Raw genomic sequence first — 18,742 nt, 5'->3', positions numbered from 1 at the left:
AAGTCTGTTGAGATAGCTGTCTATAAAAAGTTCTGACTCCATGGTATCAATGGAAAGGTTTTGGGGTCTGCAGATGGGGAGGGAGGGGTGGATGGGGTAGAGGGGTTGGATGGATGGTTGGAGTGGGGGGGTGGGGTGGGGGGGATGGATGGGAGGGAAACACTACGGATTATGTTTAGCTCATGAGTCGAGGTGTGGAAGGCTGTGGGTCTGGGTTAACAACCAGCATACATCAGAAACTCAACCGCACTTGAGTGCTTAAAAGGAGGAGGCGACTGCCACTGTCCGTTATCCCCACGCCACGCTGTCCTCCCTGCAGCCCCTTGGGTCACTCGTGTCCTCAGAGACGCCAGCCTCACTTGAGCCTCTAGTCGTGGGCTCCCCCCGCCCCCGCGCCTCCTTCAGCCTCAGGTGTGGAGCCGCCCTCGGGTGCGGCGGAGCTTTCTTCCGACTCACCTAGCGGGAGGCTGAATCGGGGTCGAAGAATGACCGCTAGGGGGGTAGTTGAGTCAGGGGGCGAGGTCGGCCGCTCGCGCCTGGTCACGTGTCGTCAGCTGATCGGCGATCACATGACAACGAGGCTGGGCCCCAGAGCCGGGGAGGAAGCGGCCCAGCCGGGGAGGATTCGCAGTCTTTGGTTGCGGAGAGCCGCGGAAGGCGGGACTGTCGTTCGGAGCCGGGCTCTTCCCAGCGGCAGCAACACCTCACCCCCACATTCCAGCGTAGGATGCCGCCCCACAAGGTCGGGCCTGAGGCCCGGGTCATACAATTCACCAACTGCCGCATTCTGCGCGGCCACACGCTTCTCAGGTGCGGAGCCGGGAGGGGCGTGTGAGGGGACGGGGCCGCAGGAGTCGTGGGGAGGGGGGGGGGAGCGACTCCTGATTCTGGGTTTCGGAAGGGTTGGAATGTGGAGGAGCTGCTATCCTCTGAGAAGGGAAGGAAGGGCCCCTACCGCCGGAGAGAAGAGAGACCCTACTGAGCAGGAGGGGCTTTGGGAGAAGGATGAGTCAGAGTTTGGGTGGGAGGTAGAGCGCTGGAAGGCAGTCAGGGCTGGATTTCTTTAGGTTTTTGTTGAGTCGTGACTCGTGACCCCATTTGAGGTTTTCTTGGCAAAGGTAATGGAATGGTTTGCCGTTTCCTTCTCCAGGTCATTTTACAGATGAGGAAATTGAGGAAAACAGGGTTAAGAGACTTGTCCAGGGTCACACAGCTAGTAGATGCCTAGCCCGGCACACTATGCACTGTGTCACCTAGTACCTGCCCCTTAGTAACTCTTCGACAGAGGATTCTGTGGGGAGGGCCCCCTCACCCTGACTCCCACTCTACTTGTTTAAGCTCTGCACTTTCAGGGAGGACCTGTGGATTCGAGGAGGCCGAATCCTGGATCCAGAGAAGCTTTTCTTTGAGGAGAAGAGATTAGCTGATGAGCAGAGGGACTGTAAGGGCCACATCCTGGCTGCAGGCTTCATTGATGTTCAGATAAATGGTAGGAAAAGGTCCCCATCCTTCCCCAACTCCCACTCCCCTCATTCCCCCAGTTCTACACTCCCAGGTCAGTCTTCTGGGTTTTGCTTTCACCACTCTCACCACAGAGCCCAGAGCTTCTTTAGGACGCCTGTCCTTTCTATTCCCTACTGCACCTCTCCCAGCAGGAAGGCCTAACAGCCATACCCACTTCAGCCAGAACCCCATCCCCTCCCAGTATGGAATCCCTCATGTGGTTTGCTTCCCTAAGACCCTTCTCTCTGACCTAAAGGTCTCTGTCTACTCAGAATCCTTTATGGATCTCAGTTTTTAGCCCCCAGCCTTTACAGAGTTCATTCACTTCTTAATTCCTCAACCCCTTTATGTCTCTCTGGGGAACCTTAATCTTTTGTCTCCATTGTTCTTTTGGACTGTGGCTTCTGTTGGTCTGATTGATTACTGTAGTTCCTGGGTATATGCTTCATAGGCGAACATCGATAAAATTAACCCATTACACTGATAGAGCAGCCTCCCAGCTGATCCAAGATCCTTGCCCAGGGACTGGTGGGATGGGTGGGATGGGTGGGGTAGTGGGGGTCAGCGGGGGTCAGCTTCTTTCTCTGGCCACAGGTGGATTTGGGGTGGACTTCTCCCTGGTCCATGAAGATGTAGGTTCAGGGGTTGCTTTGGTTGCCAAGAATCTCCTGGCTTATGGGGTTACTTCATTCTGCCCAACCCTGGTCACCTCACCACCTGATATTTATCGCAAGGTAGGTAATCTGGGGTCATTTGGTATTGTCATTGCTTCCTTTCATCCAAAGAAAGAATTCATGTTCCAAAATCCCAGAGGCCTTCTAGTCTAGGCCCCTGTTTTCAGGCACTCAGCCACCAAACCCCCACCATAAAGACCAGTGGTCATTGGTCGTTCCTGATCGTTATCTGATCATTTCTTGTGTCTAGCCAGTTATCACCTATTAACTAGTTGTATTTCATTTGTCCTTTGAGAACGAGTGAAAGACTCTTCATCTGAACCCAAACACAGTAGAAGTCCAGGGTCTTAGACAAAGTGAAAAGCAATTCCTTTTCCCCCACCTCACCTCTGTTTGTTTTGGTAATGAAGCAGTCTCTTTTGGATTTTGGTAGGTTTTGCAGGGTATGGAGGAAGAACCATGGTTTGGGCCATAGAAGTGTGGGTGAGTTTATTGGGTGATTGGTCTGATGGCTTTTTGTTTCTCTGAGAGGCTAGTGCTGCCTCATTACACAGGCTGAAGGTGGTTTGTGGAGCCACAGTTAACTGCACAGTTTCAAGGCTTTTTTCCCCTGTTAGATGATGTGATATTTGTAAAGCGCTTTGCATAATACCTGGCACAGGGCAGGTTCCTCGAGGTTAGGAGGGACTTCTGTGATAATTAAAAGTATGAGAGACAAAGTTTTGGGGTAATTTAAACATTTTATTAATGGTCTGGCAGGTTATACCCTTTTAACTGTAGGGGGTCTGTCACATAGAATTGGAAGTGCGTTATATTAAAATGAAATTTGGGGATATGTGACTTAGGTCACTCATCTGGTGAAAAAGGAGACACCTAAGAAAGAATGCAGACCCCCCCCCCCCCCAAGCTGAGGACAATAGTTTCCTCCTAGGTGTGGTTTGGTGAAGGCTAAATTTCTTCAGTAAAGGCCTTCAGGCTAAATCTCATCAGTAAAGTCCTTAGAAAAACCTGAAGGACATTAGAAAGAAAGGAGGGAAAGCACTCAACCCTCTCCACCCCCCAAGATGTCACTTAGTAATAATTATTTCTCACTCTTCTTGGAGGAAGGAGACTTGATAGGATTTTGACAAATGGTTTAAGATTTATGGGTGGGAGAAAGAGGGCACTCCAGGGGGAGCTTAGCATATATCAGTGAAGGTGAATAACTTGTCTATGATGTAGGGTGTATATTGGGGAGGAGTGGTGCTGTCAGGATGCATATGAGGTTAACACTGTTCTGAAGGTCTTGAATTCTAGGGTATTGAAAACCAACACAATAATGATAATAGTTGGTAGAGCACTGTGAGGTTTGTAAAACAACCCATCTGATTGGTAAACCCTACCTTTCCCAGGGCCATATATTGTTGCTTCAGACATAGAACACCTGAGGGTTGGAGTTCTTCCCCACCTTTCCCAAGGAAGATAACTTAGACCTTCAGTGACCATACAACACAAGGGCTAAGTCTGGGTTGCTCTTGGCCTTATTCCCAATAACACACAGTTCCAGAAACCCTTTACTTTTTTGCCTGTCTGCAACAAACAAATGGTTGAGTGGACCTCTTCCATCAAAGGATCTTAAGTGTAGCCCCCCCTCTGTTTTGTCTCGCTTCTTCTCTGTATGGCTTCCTAATTCTTCCATCCCCATGACTCATGTCACAATTATCCATGTTTATATAGGGTACGCCAAAAGTCATGAAGGAGTCTGATATTTTAATAACTTGTTGAAATTATTTTTTGTTATTTTAAGCCATTTGTGAAATTTGATTTTTACATGTAATGCAAATTCATTTCTTTTGTATGCTGTTTATGATTCTAGGGTATTGTAAATTAAAAACATGAAATAAAGGAGTTATTAAATATTTGTGACTTTTGGCCCACCCTGTGCCTATCTTCCAGACAGGGATGCTTCCCATGATACTTTCCTTTGTCTTTTCACAGTCCTGCCCTTTTCCTATTAGATCCCTCAGCCAATTCCCTCAATCATTCCTATGGTTTTTAAATATTTCCCTGGATCTCTGGCCTATGTGTAGACAGAGTTCCTGGATTTTGATATGGAGACACATCAGGGTTCTGGTTGTCTCATACAGTGCCCACTAGCACATCTAGGGCAGCATTATATTGACCACTTGAGAAAAATGCTACCAACACCTAATATCACTTAACAGACACGTTTTTCACCTTGGTTTTAGTTTTATTAAGTATTCAGTTGTATAGACCTCAACTTATTAAACTGGGGTTGCGACCTCTTATGGGGTTGTATAACTGAATTGTGGGGGTTACAAAAATTTGGCAGTAAATGTTTGATTTGTATGCCTATTTTATTATACCTATATACTCAGTGTCACATAAAAGTTTCTGGGTTGAAAAGGGGTGGCCAGCAGAAAAGATTTAAGAAGCCCTGGTGTGGACCACTGTGGTGAGCATAACAAAGTATGGCCCATTCTGGAGGGCAATTTGGAACTATGCCCAAAGTGCCATAGAATTGTGCATACCCTCTGATCTAGCAGCAATACCACTGCTATGTTTATATCCCAAAGACATCCCCCAAAAGAGAAAAAGACCTATTTGTACAAAAATATTTATAGCAACTCTTTTTGTAGTGGCTAAGAATTGGAAATCAATTGGGGAATGGCTAAACAAGCTGTGGTATAGGATGGTGACGGAGTATTATTGTGCTATAAGAAATAACAAGTGGGATGATTTCAGAAAGGCCTGAAAGACTTGTATGATCCTGTTGTATAGTGAAGTGAGCAGAACCAAGAGACAGCAATATTGTTTGAAGAACTGTGAATCACAGCTATTCTCAACAATACAATGATCCAAAACAATCCCAAAGGATTAATGGTGAAGCATACTATCCACCCCCAAAGAAAGAACTGATATTGATGGAACAGACTGAAGTATGCTACTTTTCATTTGCTTTCATTTTTTCCCCCTTCATTCAAGTTTTCTTAATACAAAATGACTAATGGTAATGTTTTACGGAATCAAACATGTATAGCCTATATCTTATTGCTTACTGCCTCGGGGAGGGGAGGAAGGAGGAATAGAATTTGGAACTCAAAATTTAAAAAACAAAACAAACAAACAAGGTAAGTCCCTGCCCTCTGTAGCTCACCATAAGGTAACACTTTATATCTCTTAGTGGATCTTTCTCTTTGAGGTCTTCCATTTGAGACTGGTCCTTAGGGAGGTGTGGCATCTCTAAAAAGTATAGTTGGGAGCTGAGGGTAGTCTAGGGTGGAGAATACCTTGGACTAAGGCCCAGAGAGGGTAAATGGCTAGACATTTATGGAGATAGTGGTGGGTTTGAGGTGGGTGTGCTGAGTGGTCTGACTAGAAGATAGGGTGCATGAAGGAAAGCTAAAACTTGGGAGGAGGTAGGTTTGCAGCCATCCTGAGCCTTGAATGCCAGCCTAGGGAGTTTGTCATTTATTCTGTAGATACTAGGTAGCTGTTGAAGAGTTTTGAATGGAGGGGTGATATTGTAGAATATGTAAAGAAGATTAAGCTGGGAGTGATGTGGAAGGTAGCTTGGTGGGAGACCGAGATTTCCCCTCTCCATTTACTTAGGTCTGTATTTTTTTTGGCTGGGCAAGGAAGGTTAAGTGATTTGCCCTGGGTCACACAGTCAGTAAGTGTTGAGTGTTTGAGGCCGGATTTGAACTCAGGTCCTCCTGAATCCAGGGCCGGTGCTTTGTCCACTGCTAGCTGCCCCCTCTCAAGTCCCATTTGCAGATAGAGCTCCAATCCTAGCTACAACCTTTATCTGAAGGCCTCAGGACATGTCCTTTCTGTCCAGTGGGTTATTTCTCCTCAGGGCCGGCTCTTTTTTTGAGGACTACTAACATCACCCCACTGATCACTGCTGCCCCAGGACCTGCTGGGGACTTCTGCCCTGCCTCTTAGCACCTGAAGGTAGCCCGGGAGGAAGAAAGGAAAGCAGCAGTGCCAGGCACTGTGCTGAGTGCTTTACAAATGTTAGCTCATTTGATCCTCACAACACTTCTGAGAGGTGGGGGCCAGATTTGATCTGAGTCTAGGACCCTCACTCTCTGCATTGAGCTACCTCACTGCTTCTGGGTGGAGGAAGCTTGATTTCTGCTTCTAACTTCATATATGACTTTGGATAAGTCATTTCCATTGGGAAGTTTCCTCTTTTATAGAATGAGGGGACTGGGCCAATTCTCTTCTAAGGTTACTCACTTCTAAGCCTAATAGGCTGTGGTATCTTTTAGAGTCCGCCTTTCTCCTGGTTCCAGGAGCTGGTTGGCATGGTTTTTGTAAAGGAGTAGTTGAAAGGAGAATTCAGGTGTTTCATTTTATCCATTTTTAGGCTGGATTTTCTTGGGCCCTGTCACTTTGTAGACCTGAGGTTTTCCTGCTGCATCCTGCTGTTGCTTTATATCCTGTAGGGCTCTGTCCTGATGTTCACTTCTTGTGACTTCTTTTGCTTTTATATCTAACTCCATCCTGTTCCTTGGCTCAGGCCCTCCGAGTTCTCTTCACTGATTTTCTGATTTTTCCTGCCCATTTAGCCCCACCAGCCATGCAGTTCTTCTCCTGGGAGAAGGGAGAAGCTGGGAAATGTGTAAGGTATTGGGTTCTGGCTGTGCTCTGGGCCTTGGTCCATGATCATTAGGGTCCTGGCTTTGGGCTGGGTGCTGGGTTGGGCTCTGGACTCTGAGCTCTGAGCTTTGGGTTCTGGGATGGGCTAGATTCTAGACTCTAGACCTCTTTGGGGGCTGGAGTCCTGGGCCCGGGGATCTTAGGTAGGCTGGGATGTCCCAGTGGTTGGTAGTAGTAGCAGTAGTCTGGATGGGCTTAGCTTTGGACAGGGGCGGGTCTGCTCTGCTCTGGTCTCGTCTAGAGCTTTAATTGCTCTTTTCTCCCAGGTCCTTCCTAACATCAAAGTGAGAAATGGTAGCTCCCAAGGAGCAGGGATCCTTGGTGAGTAACTAATTCTCTAACCCTTTAGGGCTCTCTGACTACCACTTCTTTGTCTGTCTGCCCTGGAAAGAAAGAGGGGGAAGAGGGGTAAAGGGCAGGGAGAGGAGTTTACAGTGGGCGTGTCTTTTGAGTCCCTTCTCCTGGTCTTCAGGGGTGCATTTGGAAGGACCATTCATCAGTCATGAGAAACGGGGGGCACATCCTGAGTCCCACCTTCGCACCTTTGAGGCTGGTGCATTCCAGGACTTGCTGAAAACCTATGGATCCCTGGACAATGTTGCCATAATCACCCTGGCCCCGGAACTTACACGAAGTCAAGAAGTCATCAAGGAACTCACTTCCCGAGGCATCTGTGTGTCTGTAGGTGAGAGAGCTTGGGGCATTGTGTCTAGAACAGATACCTGAAAGCTCCCCGTAACCCAGAATTCTCTCTTTCCCCCAAGAACCCCCTCCTTCTACAACCCCCCAACACTAATTCCTTTTCTTGTCACACAACCCCCAGGTCACTCTGTGTCTCACTTGGGGGAGGCTGAAGCAGCAGTACAGAGTGGAGCCCGTTTTATCACCCACCTCTTCAATGCCATGCTGCCTGTGAGTGACTGATGATCTCCTACCTGTTCCTGTCTCAGTCCTTCCTCCAGGTGTTCTCTGCTCATTCAGCTCCATTCACTATCCCTGTGATATCCATCCTGGGTTTGCCTCAGAGAGCCCTCTTCCAGCTCCTGCACAAATCTGATGGAAGACATGCTGGAGGAAAGGGAGTCGTATTGTTAGGGTGAGGGAGCTCCTAAGAAGAATATGAGAGGGTTTCAGGAGATATCAGCCCAAGAAGGGTGGTGTTGGCAATACAGAGTGCTTACGAGCCAGCTCCGCTATCAGTCTGCCTTTTCCTTTTGCCCCCGTTGTCCTTCCAGTTTCATCATCGTGATCCTGGCATTGTGGGTCTTCTGACCAGTGACAAGATCCCACCTGGACAGCAGGTTTTCTTCGGGATGATTGCAGATGGGATCCACACCAACCCTGCAGCCCTGAGGATTGCATTCCGTGCCCATCCCAAAGGTGGAAACAGGGACATAAGGCAGAGTTGGGGAGCCCAGTGTGTGGTGGGACTGATGGTAGGAGAGAGAATAAAGGACAAGAACTGTAATCTTCTCCTCACTAGGGCTCGTGCTGGTTACCGATGCCATTCCTGCCCTGGGGTTGGGCAATGGTCGACACACATTGGGTCAGCAAGAGATCGAGGTAGATGGGCTGACGTGCTGCGTGGCTGGTAAGGGGGTAGAAATTTATGTGGTAATGGCCAAAAGGAAAGGATGCTGATTTCTAGTCAACTTTCTCCCCTTCCCTCCCCTCAAAACAAAACAAAGCCCAGATAGCTCTAATATCCACCAAACACCCCGTTCTCGTCAGTGTCCCTGTAGCATTTACCACTGAAATCTAACCCCTTCTCAGCATCCTTCACCTATCTCCACACATGTCTATCCCTAAGCCTCTGTGTCTCTCTTCTTGTCTCTTCCCATAGGTACCAAGACACTTTGTGGCAGTGTGGCCCCAATGGATGCTTGTATCCGGCATTTCCTCCATGCCACAGGTCCTCAGAGTGGGAAAGGGGACAGATGCTCTTTGAAACTGAGACCAAAAAGTCTAAATATGAGGAGCAGGGGTCGGGGTGGGGGTAGGGTTGCAGGTTGACTCTGCTTTTTGTTGCTTTTTTTAGGCTGGGGCATGGAGAAAACACATACATGCCCCACTGGGGAAGCTCCCTTCCAAGACACTCTTCCCCTCCCCTTCTGCTTATTGGCTCCTTCCTGGGGCAAAATGTTCACCATTCTAGCCAAAATGGAAGGTGGCATCACAGGAATATATGCTTCTAGAGGAAGGGTGTGTGCTCACACTCATCACTTGTCCAACAGGTTGCAGTGTGGAGATGGCACTTGAGGCTGCAACCCTGCACCCAGCCCAGTTGCTAGGGATAGAAAAAAAAAAAGGAACCTTGGACTTTGGCTCAGATGCAGGTACCTGGGGTTTGAGAATGTGGTGGAATGCACTTTGTGGGGTGAAAGGGCACACACAGTCTTCCCACATGTGCTGTGTTTGGGTCTTGAGATCTCAGACCATTTCCCATGGCTTCTCTAATTTCAGGACTCAAATTTGATTCTTCCCCCTTCCCCCCCCCTCCCCTTTCCTATCTGATATCAATGGCTGAGAATATCTCCCTTGCTCATTTTGAATGTAGGTAGGATACACTGTCTGCTCACCAACTAAACTATTTTCCACTTTAACCACCCCTGAAGCCAACACTGGCTAGAGCGAATTCAAAATTGTCTATGAAATTTTATTGTCAATAGTGCTGAGGGATTAGGCTGGGTAACTGGATAATGAAAACCAAAAGCTACCATCACAAAAAGAAGCCTTCAGCTCCAGAGGGTTCTTTGTGTTCTCTGGGCTGAGTCTCGTTTTTGACTCTCCCTGAGTCTACAGTATGATCTCCCACCTCATAGGGATGGGAACCCACTTGGAGTCACTCCAGCCCTACTGTCACTTCTTCATACTTCCAGCATAGAGTTCAATTTAGCAAATATCTAGTCCAGTATCTCATTTTAAAGATGAAGAAATTGAGGCCCAAAGCGGAAAAATGACCAGGTCACAGATATTCCAGACACCTGCTCTGTCTCTGTTCTTTCATGGGGATTCTGGGAGGAGCATAAAGAGAAATGAGCTGGGAAAAGGGAAGGTCAGGAGCAGGCCATGTTTGAGGGGAAATGGGGAAGGTTTCCTTTGTGAATAAGCCCTCCCCTTACTGAGTAAAAATGGGGTAAAAGAGTAGAAACCCTGGGATCATTGAAGCATATTCCCCCTTTCTCCCTCTGGTTCCTAGTGTTGGGTACTCAGTCTAAATGCTTTTACTATCTTGTGATGCTGGGTAACTCACTCTTATGTTATTTCTTATGTGTGTTCATGCGCACAGGCACACAAACACAGAGTTATCTATTTCGTTTAACATTTCCCAATTAATTTTTTTAACATTTTAAGTCGTTTTTCAAAATTTTGAGTTCCAAATTCTCTCCCTCCCTCCTGCTTCTCCCCTAACCCTTGAGAAGGCAAGCAGTATGATATCCATTATATATGACTCACTTTTCTTTAAACCTCAGTTTCCTCATCTATCAGATGGGGATGATCTCTAATTCTCAAGGAAAAATGATGATGAATGAGACACAAGGTGAAGGTGCTATATGAAGACCAGTTGAAACTAGGGGTCCTGAGCCTTAAGAAAAGACTTAGAGGGGACGTGATAGTTGGCTTAAATAAGTCATTAGAAGAGGGATCAGAGGTGTTGTGCTTGGTCACAGTGGGGTTAAATTTGCAAAGGCAACTTTAGACCAGATACAAGGAAAAAATTCATAACTGAGAGGCAGGCTCTCATAACTAAGGAGGCTGCTGTGGGAAATAGTGGTTCCCTTCAAGGTCTTTCACCAAAGGCTGATGAGCACCTGCCAGGTATTTTGTAGAAGGGATTCTTTTGAAATGTGAAGCTACCTTGGCCAGATGAAAACGAGGGGGTGGGGGGGGGGGGTGGGGAACAAGGGCAGCTAGGTGGTGCAGTGGATAAAGCACTGGTCTAGATTCAGGAGAACCCGAGTTCAAATGTGGCTTCATACTTGATACTTACTAGCTGTGTGACCCTGGGCAAGTCACTTAACCCTCGTTGCTTCACTCCCCCAAAAAACAGTGGGAGGGGCAGTGGTAATTGATCTTTTGAACTCCCTACATAGTAGAAGGTTGATTCCTCACAAGAACATTTTGTCTGCAGACTTCGTGATCCTTGATGACTCCCTGAATGTCAAGGCCACATATATTGCGGGGGAAATGGTGTGGCATGACAAGGCTTTCAGTCACTGATGGGCTGGATCCAGGAGAAGACTTCTCAGCTCTCAGCTAGATGTTGCATCGGCATTGAAGTTGTCAGCTTCCTTGGGGTGTTAAATATCTGAGGGGACAGAAGTTCCTGACTCTTCTAGACCCTGCACTTGGAGGAATACTGAGCTGAAGTCTTGGACTTGGACGTGGACTCCATGGGAGGGCTTCTTCTGTAGTCTCCTCCCACTCCCCAGAATAAAATGACTAGTCCTTATCCTGCTGCTACCACTCCTCGTTCCATGATAAACCACAAGAGTATTGATTGGGACCTTTGATGATCAGGCCCTGCCCTTTTAATCAACAACACAGATGAACATGCATCTCAAGAGTGTTTTGTGTTTCTTTGTTTGTGTTTAATTGGGCTTAGCTTGGGTGTGACCCATACAGTCAATCTGGCCTCTATTGTGGAGGAGTTGGAATGCTTTTCCCACAAGGAGTTTACATCCTTATTTGGGAGCAAAGCAATTAGGAAATCGGACAAGTTAACAAAAGTTTGTCCACAACATAGGGGAATAATAAGAAAGCTGAGTTAGGGTGAGATTGTGAAACACATTTTTCATATTAAGATGGATGGGAGGTTTAAGGGATCATGGAAGGTGTTTGAAGATGATGACCTGAGGAAGAGAAACCCTGAAAGACTACATAAGTAGTCCAGATGGGTGGGAATAGAGACTACTGGGATGCTGGGGAGAGGACTGATGTGAAAGGGCCATGGAGAAATCCTAAGACAAAACTGTTAAGGAAGAGACCCACGAGTATTTATTAGATACATTGGTATAAACGAATGTTATCTGAATCCAGGAGAGTATGGGTAATAGTGACAAGAACTCTGGAGAAGTTCTTAATGAAGAACCGTTTGATTTCATGATGAGCATATAGCTCCCACTTTGGAAAGAGCAGTTGTAGTATAGTAGCAGAAACAAGCAGAAGACAGGAATCGGGAAAGTATGAGGGCTTGGAGTTAAGGCAATTCTTAAAAGTGAAAAATGGAAAAGTGAAGGGTGTGTGGTGGGATAATTGAAAACATTCTTGCTGGAAGTATGTGGGATCCGAGGAAAATGAAATTTCAAGCATGGTTACTAATAAAGGAGGAAGGGCTTATTTAGGAGTGAGTGAAGTGCGGGTAGGTCATTCATATAGACTGCCCATTGTCTAATGCTCAACTCCAAAGCAAGATTGGAACGAGTTTGGGGCAGGGGATTTGATAAAACCGAAGACAGTAAGAGAAGGCGGGGGGGTGGGGGGTGCAGTCTTTAAAACGGCTACCCCCATTTGACAGCTACAATGCCTCTGCATAGGAAGATGGTAGTCATTCCAATGCGGGAAGGAAAAGCCTGGGCGGCGGGCGGAGGCGGAGACTGTGGCGGGAATCGAGTGACTAGTGCTGGCCCCTGCTAGAGGGACCCGTGGGCGACTACGGCCGCCCTGTCCTTGTGCGCGGGCTGCCGCATGCTATGGCTCCTCGGCTTCTTTACCTCTCCGAGCCCCCGCTGCGGGCAGAAGCGGTCCGACTGCTTGGCCAAGGGTTGGCGGCGGAACTGAATGGCAGAACCGCGTTTCCGGGAGGAAGGGGATCTGCGCAGGACCCGGGACAGACCGGAGCGCTTGGTGTCTGGGCGGTGAATGGAGGTGAGGGCTGGGCCGGGTAGCGCGGGCTTGGGCGGGAAGCTCCCGAGGTCTCGGATCTCCCGGTGACCGCCCATTCCTCCCTCTCCTCTAGGCGCCGCAGCCGACGGGCCAGAAGCGGCCAGAGCGGAAGCCGGAGCCTGTCGGCCGAGGCCGCGGAGCCAACAAGAAGGGCAAGAATCAGCCGCCGCCTCCCCAGACTGGGCCAAGAGAGTCGGGCCCGGGCCGGGCCGTCGAGGAGGTGACCCGGGCGCTGGTGAGCAGAAAGCCAGGGGGGTGCGGGGGTGCGGAGCGGCCGGCGCGGGGCCTACCGTGTACAACTACAGGGAAGGGGCAGCTGTTTTTGAACTCCCTGTTCAACTCTCGGCTTTCGTAGGATCGGAGGGACGGACCAGGCAGGGTTCCTGCCTGCCCGCCCCGCTGCCGGAGCGCCCGAAGCTAGCGGGCAGTTGCGTGGGGAGGCCGAGGAGGAGGCCCGTTCCTGCTTCCATGGGAGCCCCTTCAGGACAGAAACCGGCCTTTTGCTTTTCTTTATATCTGCAGCACTTAGTGCAGTATCCCGCGCCTTTATTGACTGATTAAAGTAAGAAATAGACTGTAGATAAGAAACCCCTTCTTTCCTGATTTGCAGGACCCGGAGGAGCAGCTGCGGCTACAGAGGGAGCTGGACTGGTGTGTGGAACAGCTGGAGCTGGGCCTGAGGACCCAGAAATCCACGCCAAAGCAGGGTAGGCTGGGTGGGGAGGGCCGAGTTTAAGGGAGATGGGTGTTCGAGGCATCGGGGAGGTCACGTAGTTTCCATCTCGCCTGTTAGCTGAACAGGCCGCTCGGGCTGTAAAGACGCTTCGAAGCAGTCGGGCTGAGCTGCCCAAGAAACGCCAAGTGATGCGATCTCTGTTTGGGGACTACCGGGCACGCATGGAGGAAGAGCGAAAAGCCGCACTGAAGGCCATGGAAGCTGGTGAGGTGGGGGAAGAGAAGCTCACTGAGAGCTGTCTGGGTTGTTGGGTGAATCCTGACACTGTTAATTATGTCAATGCAGCCACACAGATTAAAGGAAGAGCTAGAATTCAACCTATCATGATAGCTTCTGGAAAGAACACTCATTAAAAAACAAACAAAAACACTCATGATGTGAAAAAAAATATTAATTTCTTGGGGAACCAAAGACCCAGTTTGGCGGGGGGAGGGGGGGAGTTGGGGAGTTGGGGCAAGCCCAAGGGAACAAAAGAAATGAAGATAGATTCTTTTGTCTAGCTTGTTGAAGGACTGATTGGATTATACCACACCTAGACTTTACCCTTTGTCCTTGGCAAGAATCTTTTGCACACTTCCCCCTTATGTCATCTGTAGAGTACATTTTAATTTGGACCACCCTCAAGTCACATCAACCGATGGAATTGAATGATGCTGACCAATTAGCTTTGATCAATGTATAAATGACCTACCTCTATCAAAAGTGGATAAAAAGCCTTGACCACTTGAGGGTCGCTTTCTTCGCTCTATCTCGGCTTGTGCTCTTGGTTCAGAATGTAGTTTGGTTGGTGCTCTTCTGCTTAGGCCTTGAGACCTTGTGCTGTCTCTCTCAGAAACAAAATGGGTCTGGGGCTTTTCTCCTGCCTGTGCTAACTGCCACTTGGTCAATTCTTTACTGGTATATATGATATTAATTAATAATAAATGCTTACTACCAAAACAGGTGCAATAGCCATTAATATATAAATAAGCAATCAATAATTTTAGAAAACACAGTGTAGCACCAATAACTTTTAAAACACAATGAGGGGGCAGCTAGGTGGCGCAGTGGATAAAGCACTGGCCTTGGATTCAGGAGGACCTGAGTTCAAATCCAGCCTCAGACACTTGACACTTAACTAGCTGTGTGACCCTGGGCAAGTCACTTAACCCTCATTGCCCTAAAAAAAAAAAAACACAATGGGGAGGCAGCTAGGTGCAGTGCATAAAGCACTGGCCTTGGATTCAGGAGGACCTGAGTTCAAACCCAGCTTCAGACACTTGACACTTACTAGCTGTGTGACCCTGGGCAAGTCACTTAACCCTCATTGCCCTGAAAAAAAATACAATACAATGGGAAGCCATGTGGCTTGGGTTTAAAAGACCTCTGTTAAGTCTCTGCCCCACATTTTCTAGCTATGTGATCTTGAACAAGCCACTGATAGAGTTCAGCTTCTTAATGGTACAGATGAGGGGACAAACCTAGAGAGATAAAGTGACTTGCCCATCAGGTCATAAATAACATAGGCCAAGTTTGAATGGATTTTTTTCTTTTCAATGTGTGCCTTGAGGTTTGGGGCCTAAAACACTTAGTTTGTTCTGGCCTTCCAGCTCTAACCCCATGTTTGATCTTTCTTTCATGCAGCAGCTCGATCAGCTCGGGTGCTGCCTGTTGAAGAGGCTGTCCGAAAGAAGAGTAGCCGGATCTGCAGGCATCGTCCAGGTGGAGGAATGAGTTCTGTGTCTTCTCCAAAGGAAGAATTTAGGTTTAACTTTTTTTAGCCCCTACCCACCAGGGATCCCCCTAATTTCTGCCAGAAAGACTTCTGCTACCACCCTCAACCCATTGGGGGAGTAGGGGGTGGGGCTGGGGAGAACTAGAAAGGTTTGGGAAAATCACCTGGTAGGCAGATACATGGTCAGGATGGCTCAGACCTCCTCCTTTTCAGGCCTGTGGTTATTGTCACTGAAGCCCCAGCTTGACTCGTGGGGTCATCAGGCCCCTTGTGGAATAGACAAATAGGTATTATATCTTGAATTCCTTGAAGACAGACCGGGTTAGTCTGTACAGTACCCTGACTAGAGGGTGAAGATGGAGGCAGCTGAAACTACTTGAAAAAGACCGGTTTGGCTTTTACCTCTTGGCAACCTTGGTGCCTCTATTTCTTGGAGAGAGGTCTTCATTTAGTAAAAACATCCCTCAACTTTCTCATCTGAGTGTCTCTCTGGGACTGCAGGATGGGCCACAGATGGGTTACTGGATAGGTTTAGAAACTAGTCTGGGCTGGGACAGCATGGCTTGGGGGCCAACAGTCATGGTGTGTCTCTACAGGATTGTACAGCCCTTATTTCTCAATCTAAATGTCTTCACACCCTCCTCCAGAGGAATATCCTATGCTTTTCTCCTTGAGTCTGGGATTGGGGCAAGGTTCATCCCATGGGAGTCTTTGCACTTATGGGTTTCCTCAATGAGCTGCTTTTCAAAAGGACTTACAGGGTTAAATCTGGCACTCTTGCTCCATTTGGGTCAGTCAGCAAGCATCGATGAAATGTCTACTATGTTGTTGTAACTCTGCTAAGCTCTGGGAACCCACAGACAAGAATGAAATGACTCCTGTCCTTAAGAAGCTTCATTCTCTTGGTGGAAGCAACATGTGCATACATGAATGCCTACAAAGTAAATATAAAGCAGTTTGGGGGGTGGGGGTGGGGGTGGGGAAGGGCCCTAGTAGCTGGCAGCATCCATAGAGGCTTTGTGCAGAAAGTTGCATTCGAACTGAATCTTGAGAGGTGAGGGGTTCTAAGAAAGATGTGAGAAGTAAGGGCAGGCTGGCTAATGTGTTCATTTGGCCCTTGTCACTGGAACTTTGTGTAATGATGTGGTTCCTCTTTGCTACCAGTTATTGATCAACCTCCACTTCTTTTTTGTTTGTTTTTCTTTTCTTTTTTCTTTCTTTCTTTTTTTTTTTTTTGGTGAGGCAATTGGGGTTAAGTGACTTGCCCAGGGTCACACAGCTAGTAAGTGTCAAGTGTCTGAGGCCGGATTTGAACTCTGGTCTTCCTGAATCCAGGGCTGGTGCTCTATTCACTGCGCCATCTAGCTGCCCCTTCCACCACCACTTGTTAGAAGAGCCACCTACTCCCCTTCCTTGCCCTCTCTGAAGGTTTTTTGGTTTTGCCCTCACTGTGTGCACTGAACTTGGGGATTACAGGAGCCACTGAGATTCGGATTTTCACCTTTGCCCTATTCGACCTTTTTCCTCTCTTGAGCAATGATTTTGGGGGGGGGTAGGGGGGGAGCTGCACTACTGCTTGAAAGCTGCCTTTTAAATAGAGGCCAAGGGGCAGCTAGGTGTCGCAGTGGATAGAGCACCAGCCCTGGATTCAGGAGGACCTGAGTTCAAATTCAACCTCAGATACTTGACACTTACTAGCTGTGTGACCCTGGGCAAGTCACTTAACTCCAATTTCCTCACCTAAATAAATAAATAAATGAAATGAAATGAATACATGAGTTAAATAAATAAATTAAATTAATAAATAGAGGCCAAAAAAGAATGTGACTAGTAGGGAAGGTTTTTAAGTGGAAATATACTTAGGATCACAAGAGAGCTGGAAGGGCTTTAGAGAGATAATCTAGTTCAACCCCTTAATTTTAATTTTTAAAGAAATACGAAGTATATTTTTATTGCTTCAGTCTTGCCTTCTTTCCCCACCTCCAAAGAAGAAAGAAAAGCAAAATCTTTGTAACAAATAAGCATAGCCATGCAAAATAAATTCCCACTTTAGCTATGTCTAAACATGTGTGTCTCATTCTACATTAGGATACTGATTGTCAGAGGATGGGTAGCATTCTTAATCTTAATCATAGGTTCTTTGGAATTGTGTTAACCCCTTCATTTTAAGGATTGAGAAGTTAAGTCACTTATCCAGGGTCATAGCAAGTAGCATAACTAGGATTTTAATCCAAATCTGATAAATTCATCATTCCTTTCCATGCAATGCACTAAGGCAAGGCTTCTTGAACTGGGGTCAGAGAACTTATTTTAAAAAATATTTTGGTAAATATTTTCAATAGAATTGGTATCCTTTGTAAATTTTTTTTTTTTTTTGCGGGGCAATGGGGGTTAAGTGACTTGCCCAGGGTTACACAGCTAGTAAGTGTCAAGTGTCTGAGGCCGGATTTGAACTCAGGTACTCCGGTGCTTTATCCACTTTGCCACCTAGCCCCGCCCCCTATCCTTTGTAATCTTAAGTATTTATGTTTTTGAAAACTTGGTGGGGCAGGGCGTGCAGGGCCAAAATACAGAGAAAAAGCAGGGACTCAAATGAGCTCCCAAATTTCCCTCCAAACAACTTTAATGCCTCAAAATACATTCTGGAGCATCAGAACTTGCAAATATTTGAGGTGAAACAATTGTCCAGCCCAAGACAACTTAGAAGGTTAACAGGAAGGTCTGTCTCACCAGGATGAGAATGGATCGAAAACAACACCCAAACAAAACCTTAGTAGGCTTTGGGGGTGACTAAATCAGCATAAGTAGTCACTTTTGGTGTTTTCAGTTCACAGATGCCCTTCTGACAACTGGTCAGAAGGAGATTTCAGGGGTCCCTTTGCTGACACTGGGTGCAGAACTCTGTTGCATTGCCCATATGTATACACAGGTCATAGTCCCAGAGTGAGGAGGAGAACTAGCACACCAGAGCTTGTAGCTGCAGGGAAGTGGGGACCCTGGCCACAGTTCCAGGATGAAAAAAACCAGAGCACAGGCCAGGAGAGCAATGGCTACATCTGTCCTTAAATCATAACCACCTTGGAAGAACTGAAAACTTATAGATTCCCCTTCAAGCTAGCTCTGAGAGCAGCAGCTAGAAAGACCTAAAGCTTGGGACAGTTACCCCTCCACCCTGGAAACAGAATCCCACTTTAATATAGAGTTAAAAGTCAAGAAATAGGCTGGGAAAATAAGCAAACAATAACCAAAAAGAACCTGACCATAGAAAGTTACTATGGTGACAGAAGATTAAAACCAAAATTCAGAAGACAACAAAGTCAAAAATGCTATATACCAAACCTCTAGGAAAATGTGAATTGGTCTCAGGCCCCAAAAGAATTCATAGAAAAGCTCAAAAAGGATTTTTAAAAATAAGGAAAAAATGGGAAAAGAAATGAGTGATACAAGAAAATCATGAAAAAATATTCAACAGCTTGGTAAAAGAGGCACCAAAGAAAGAAAGAAAATAACAAAATGGGCCAGATGGTAAAAAGAAATACAAAAATCCATTAAAGAGATGTC

The 18,742-nt window shown here is 47.1% G+C and overlaps 2 protein-coding genes across 4 annotated transcripts; both read left to right on the top strand.

Annotated features, from left to right (window-relative positions):
* Positions 1-582: 582 nt before the first annotated feature.
* AMDHD2 (amidohydrolase domain containing 2) lies at positions 583-11,404 on the top strand. 3 transcript variants are annotated; one of them, XM_043976420.1, is made up of 13 exons: positions 674-810; positions 1,339-1,489; positions 2,098-2,237; positions 2,611-2,660; positions 6,755-6,807; positions 7,112-7,166; positions 7,318-7,530; positions 7,669-7,757; positions 8,081-8,225; positions 8,329-8,436; positions 8,689-8,757; positions 9,080-9,181; positions 10,978-11,404. In XM_043976420.1, exons 3-13 carry the CDS (start codon positions 2,179-2,181, stop codon positions 11,064-11,066), a joined length of 1,032 nt encoding a protein of 343 aa, XP_043832355.1. In that variant the 5' UTR covers positions 674-810; positions 1,339-1,489; positions 2,098-2,178; the 3' UTR covers positions 11,067-11,404. The 3 variants fall into 3 exon arrangements, with proteins under 3 accessions (XP_043832354.1, XP_043832355.1, XP_043832356.1); XM_043976421.1 differs by lacking the exon at positions 2,611-2,660 and having other exon boundaries at positions 6,755-6,812; XM_043976419.1 differs by lacking the exons at positions 2,611-2,660; positions 6,755-6,807 and having other exon boundaries at positions 583-810; positions 1,353-1,489.
* Positions 11,405-12,579: 1,175 nt separating this feature from the next.
* On the top strand, positions 12,580-15,654 carry C1H8orf33 (chromosome 1 C8orf33 homolog). Its single transcript, XM_043990987.1, has 5 exons — positions 12,580-12,713; positions 12,805-12,966; positions 13,342-13,438; positions 13,525-13,671; positions 15,091-15,654. Exons 1-5 carry the CDS (start codon positions 12,708-12,710, stop codon positions 15,225-15,227), a joined length of 549 nt encoding a protein of 182 aa, XP_043846922.1. The 5' UTR covers positions 12,580-12,707; the 3' UTR covers positions 15,228-15,654.
* Positions 15,655-18,742: the final 3,088 nt, after the last annotated feature.

This window comes from Dromiciops gliroides, chromosome 1 (genome assembly GCF_019393635.1).
Source record: "Dromiciops gliroides isolate mDroGli1 chromosome 1, mDroGli1.pri, whole genome shotgun sequence".
Classification (NCBI taxonomy): domain Eukaryota; kingdom Metazoa; phylum Chordata; class Mammalia; order Microbiotheria; family Microbiotheriidae; genus Dromiciops; species Dromiciops gliroides.
Note: the sequence above shows the minus strand (reverse complement) of the source record. Positions and strands in the feature narration are given on the sequence as shown.

Coding starts and splice junctions, on each gene's coding strand:
- AMDHD2 (XM_043976419.1), top strand. CDS start 728: ATGCCGCCCCACAAGGTCGGGCCTGAGGCCCGGGTCATACAATTCACC. Junction 811..1,352: donor CGCGGCCACACGCTTCTCAG/GTGCGGAGCCGG, acceptor CTGCACTTTCAG/GGAGGACCTGTGGATTCGAG. Junction 8,437..8,688: donor GCTGACGTGCTGCGTGGCTG/GTAAGGGGGTAG, acceptor CTCTTCCCATAG/GTACCAAGACACTTTGTGGC.
- C1H8orf33 (XM_043990987.1), top strand. Junction 12,967..13,341: donor AGGAGGTGACCCGGGCGCTG/GTGAGCAGAAAG, acceptor CCTGATTTGCAG/GACCCGGAGGAGCAGCTGCG. Junction 13,439..13,524: donor GAAATCCACGCCAAAGCAGG/GTAGGCTGGGTG, acceptor CTCGCCTGTTAG/CTGAACAGGCCGCTCGGGCT.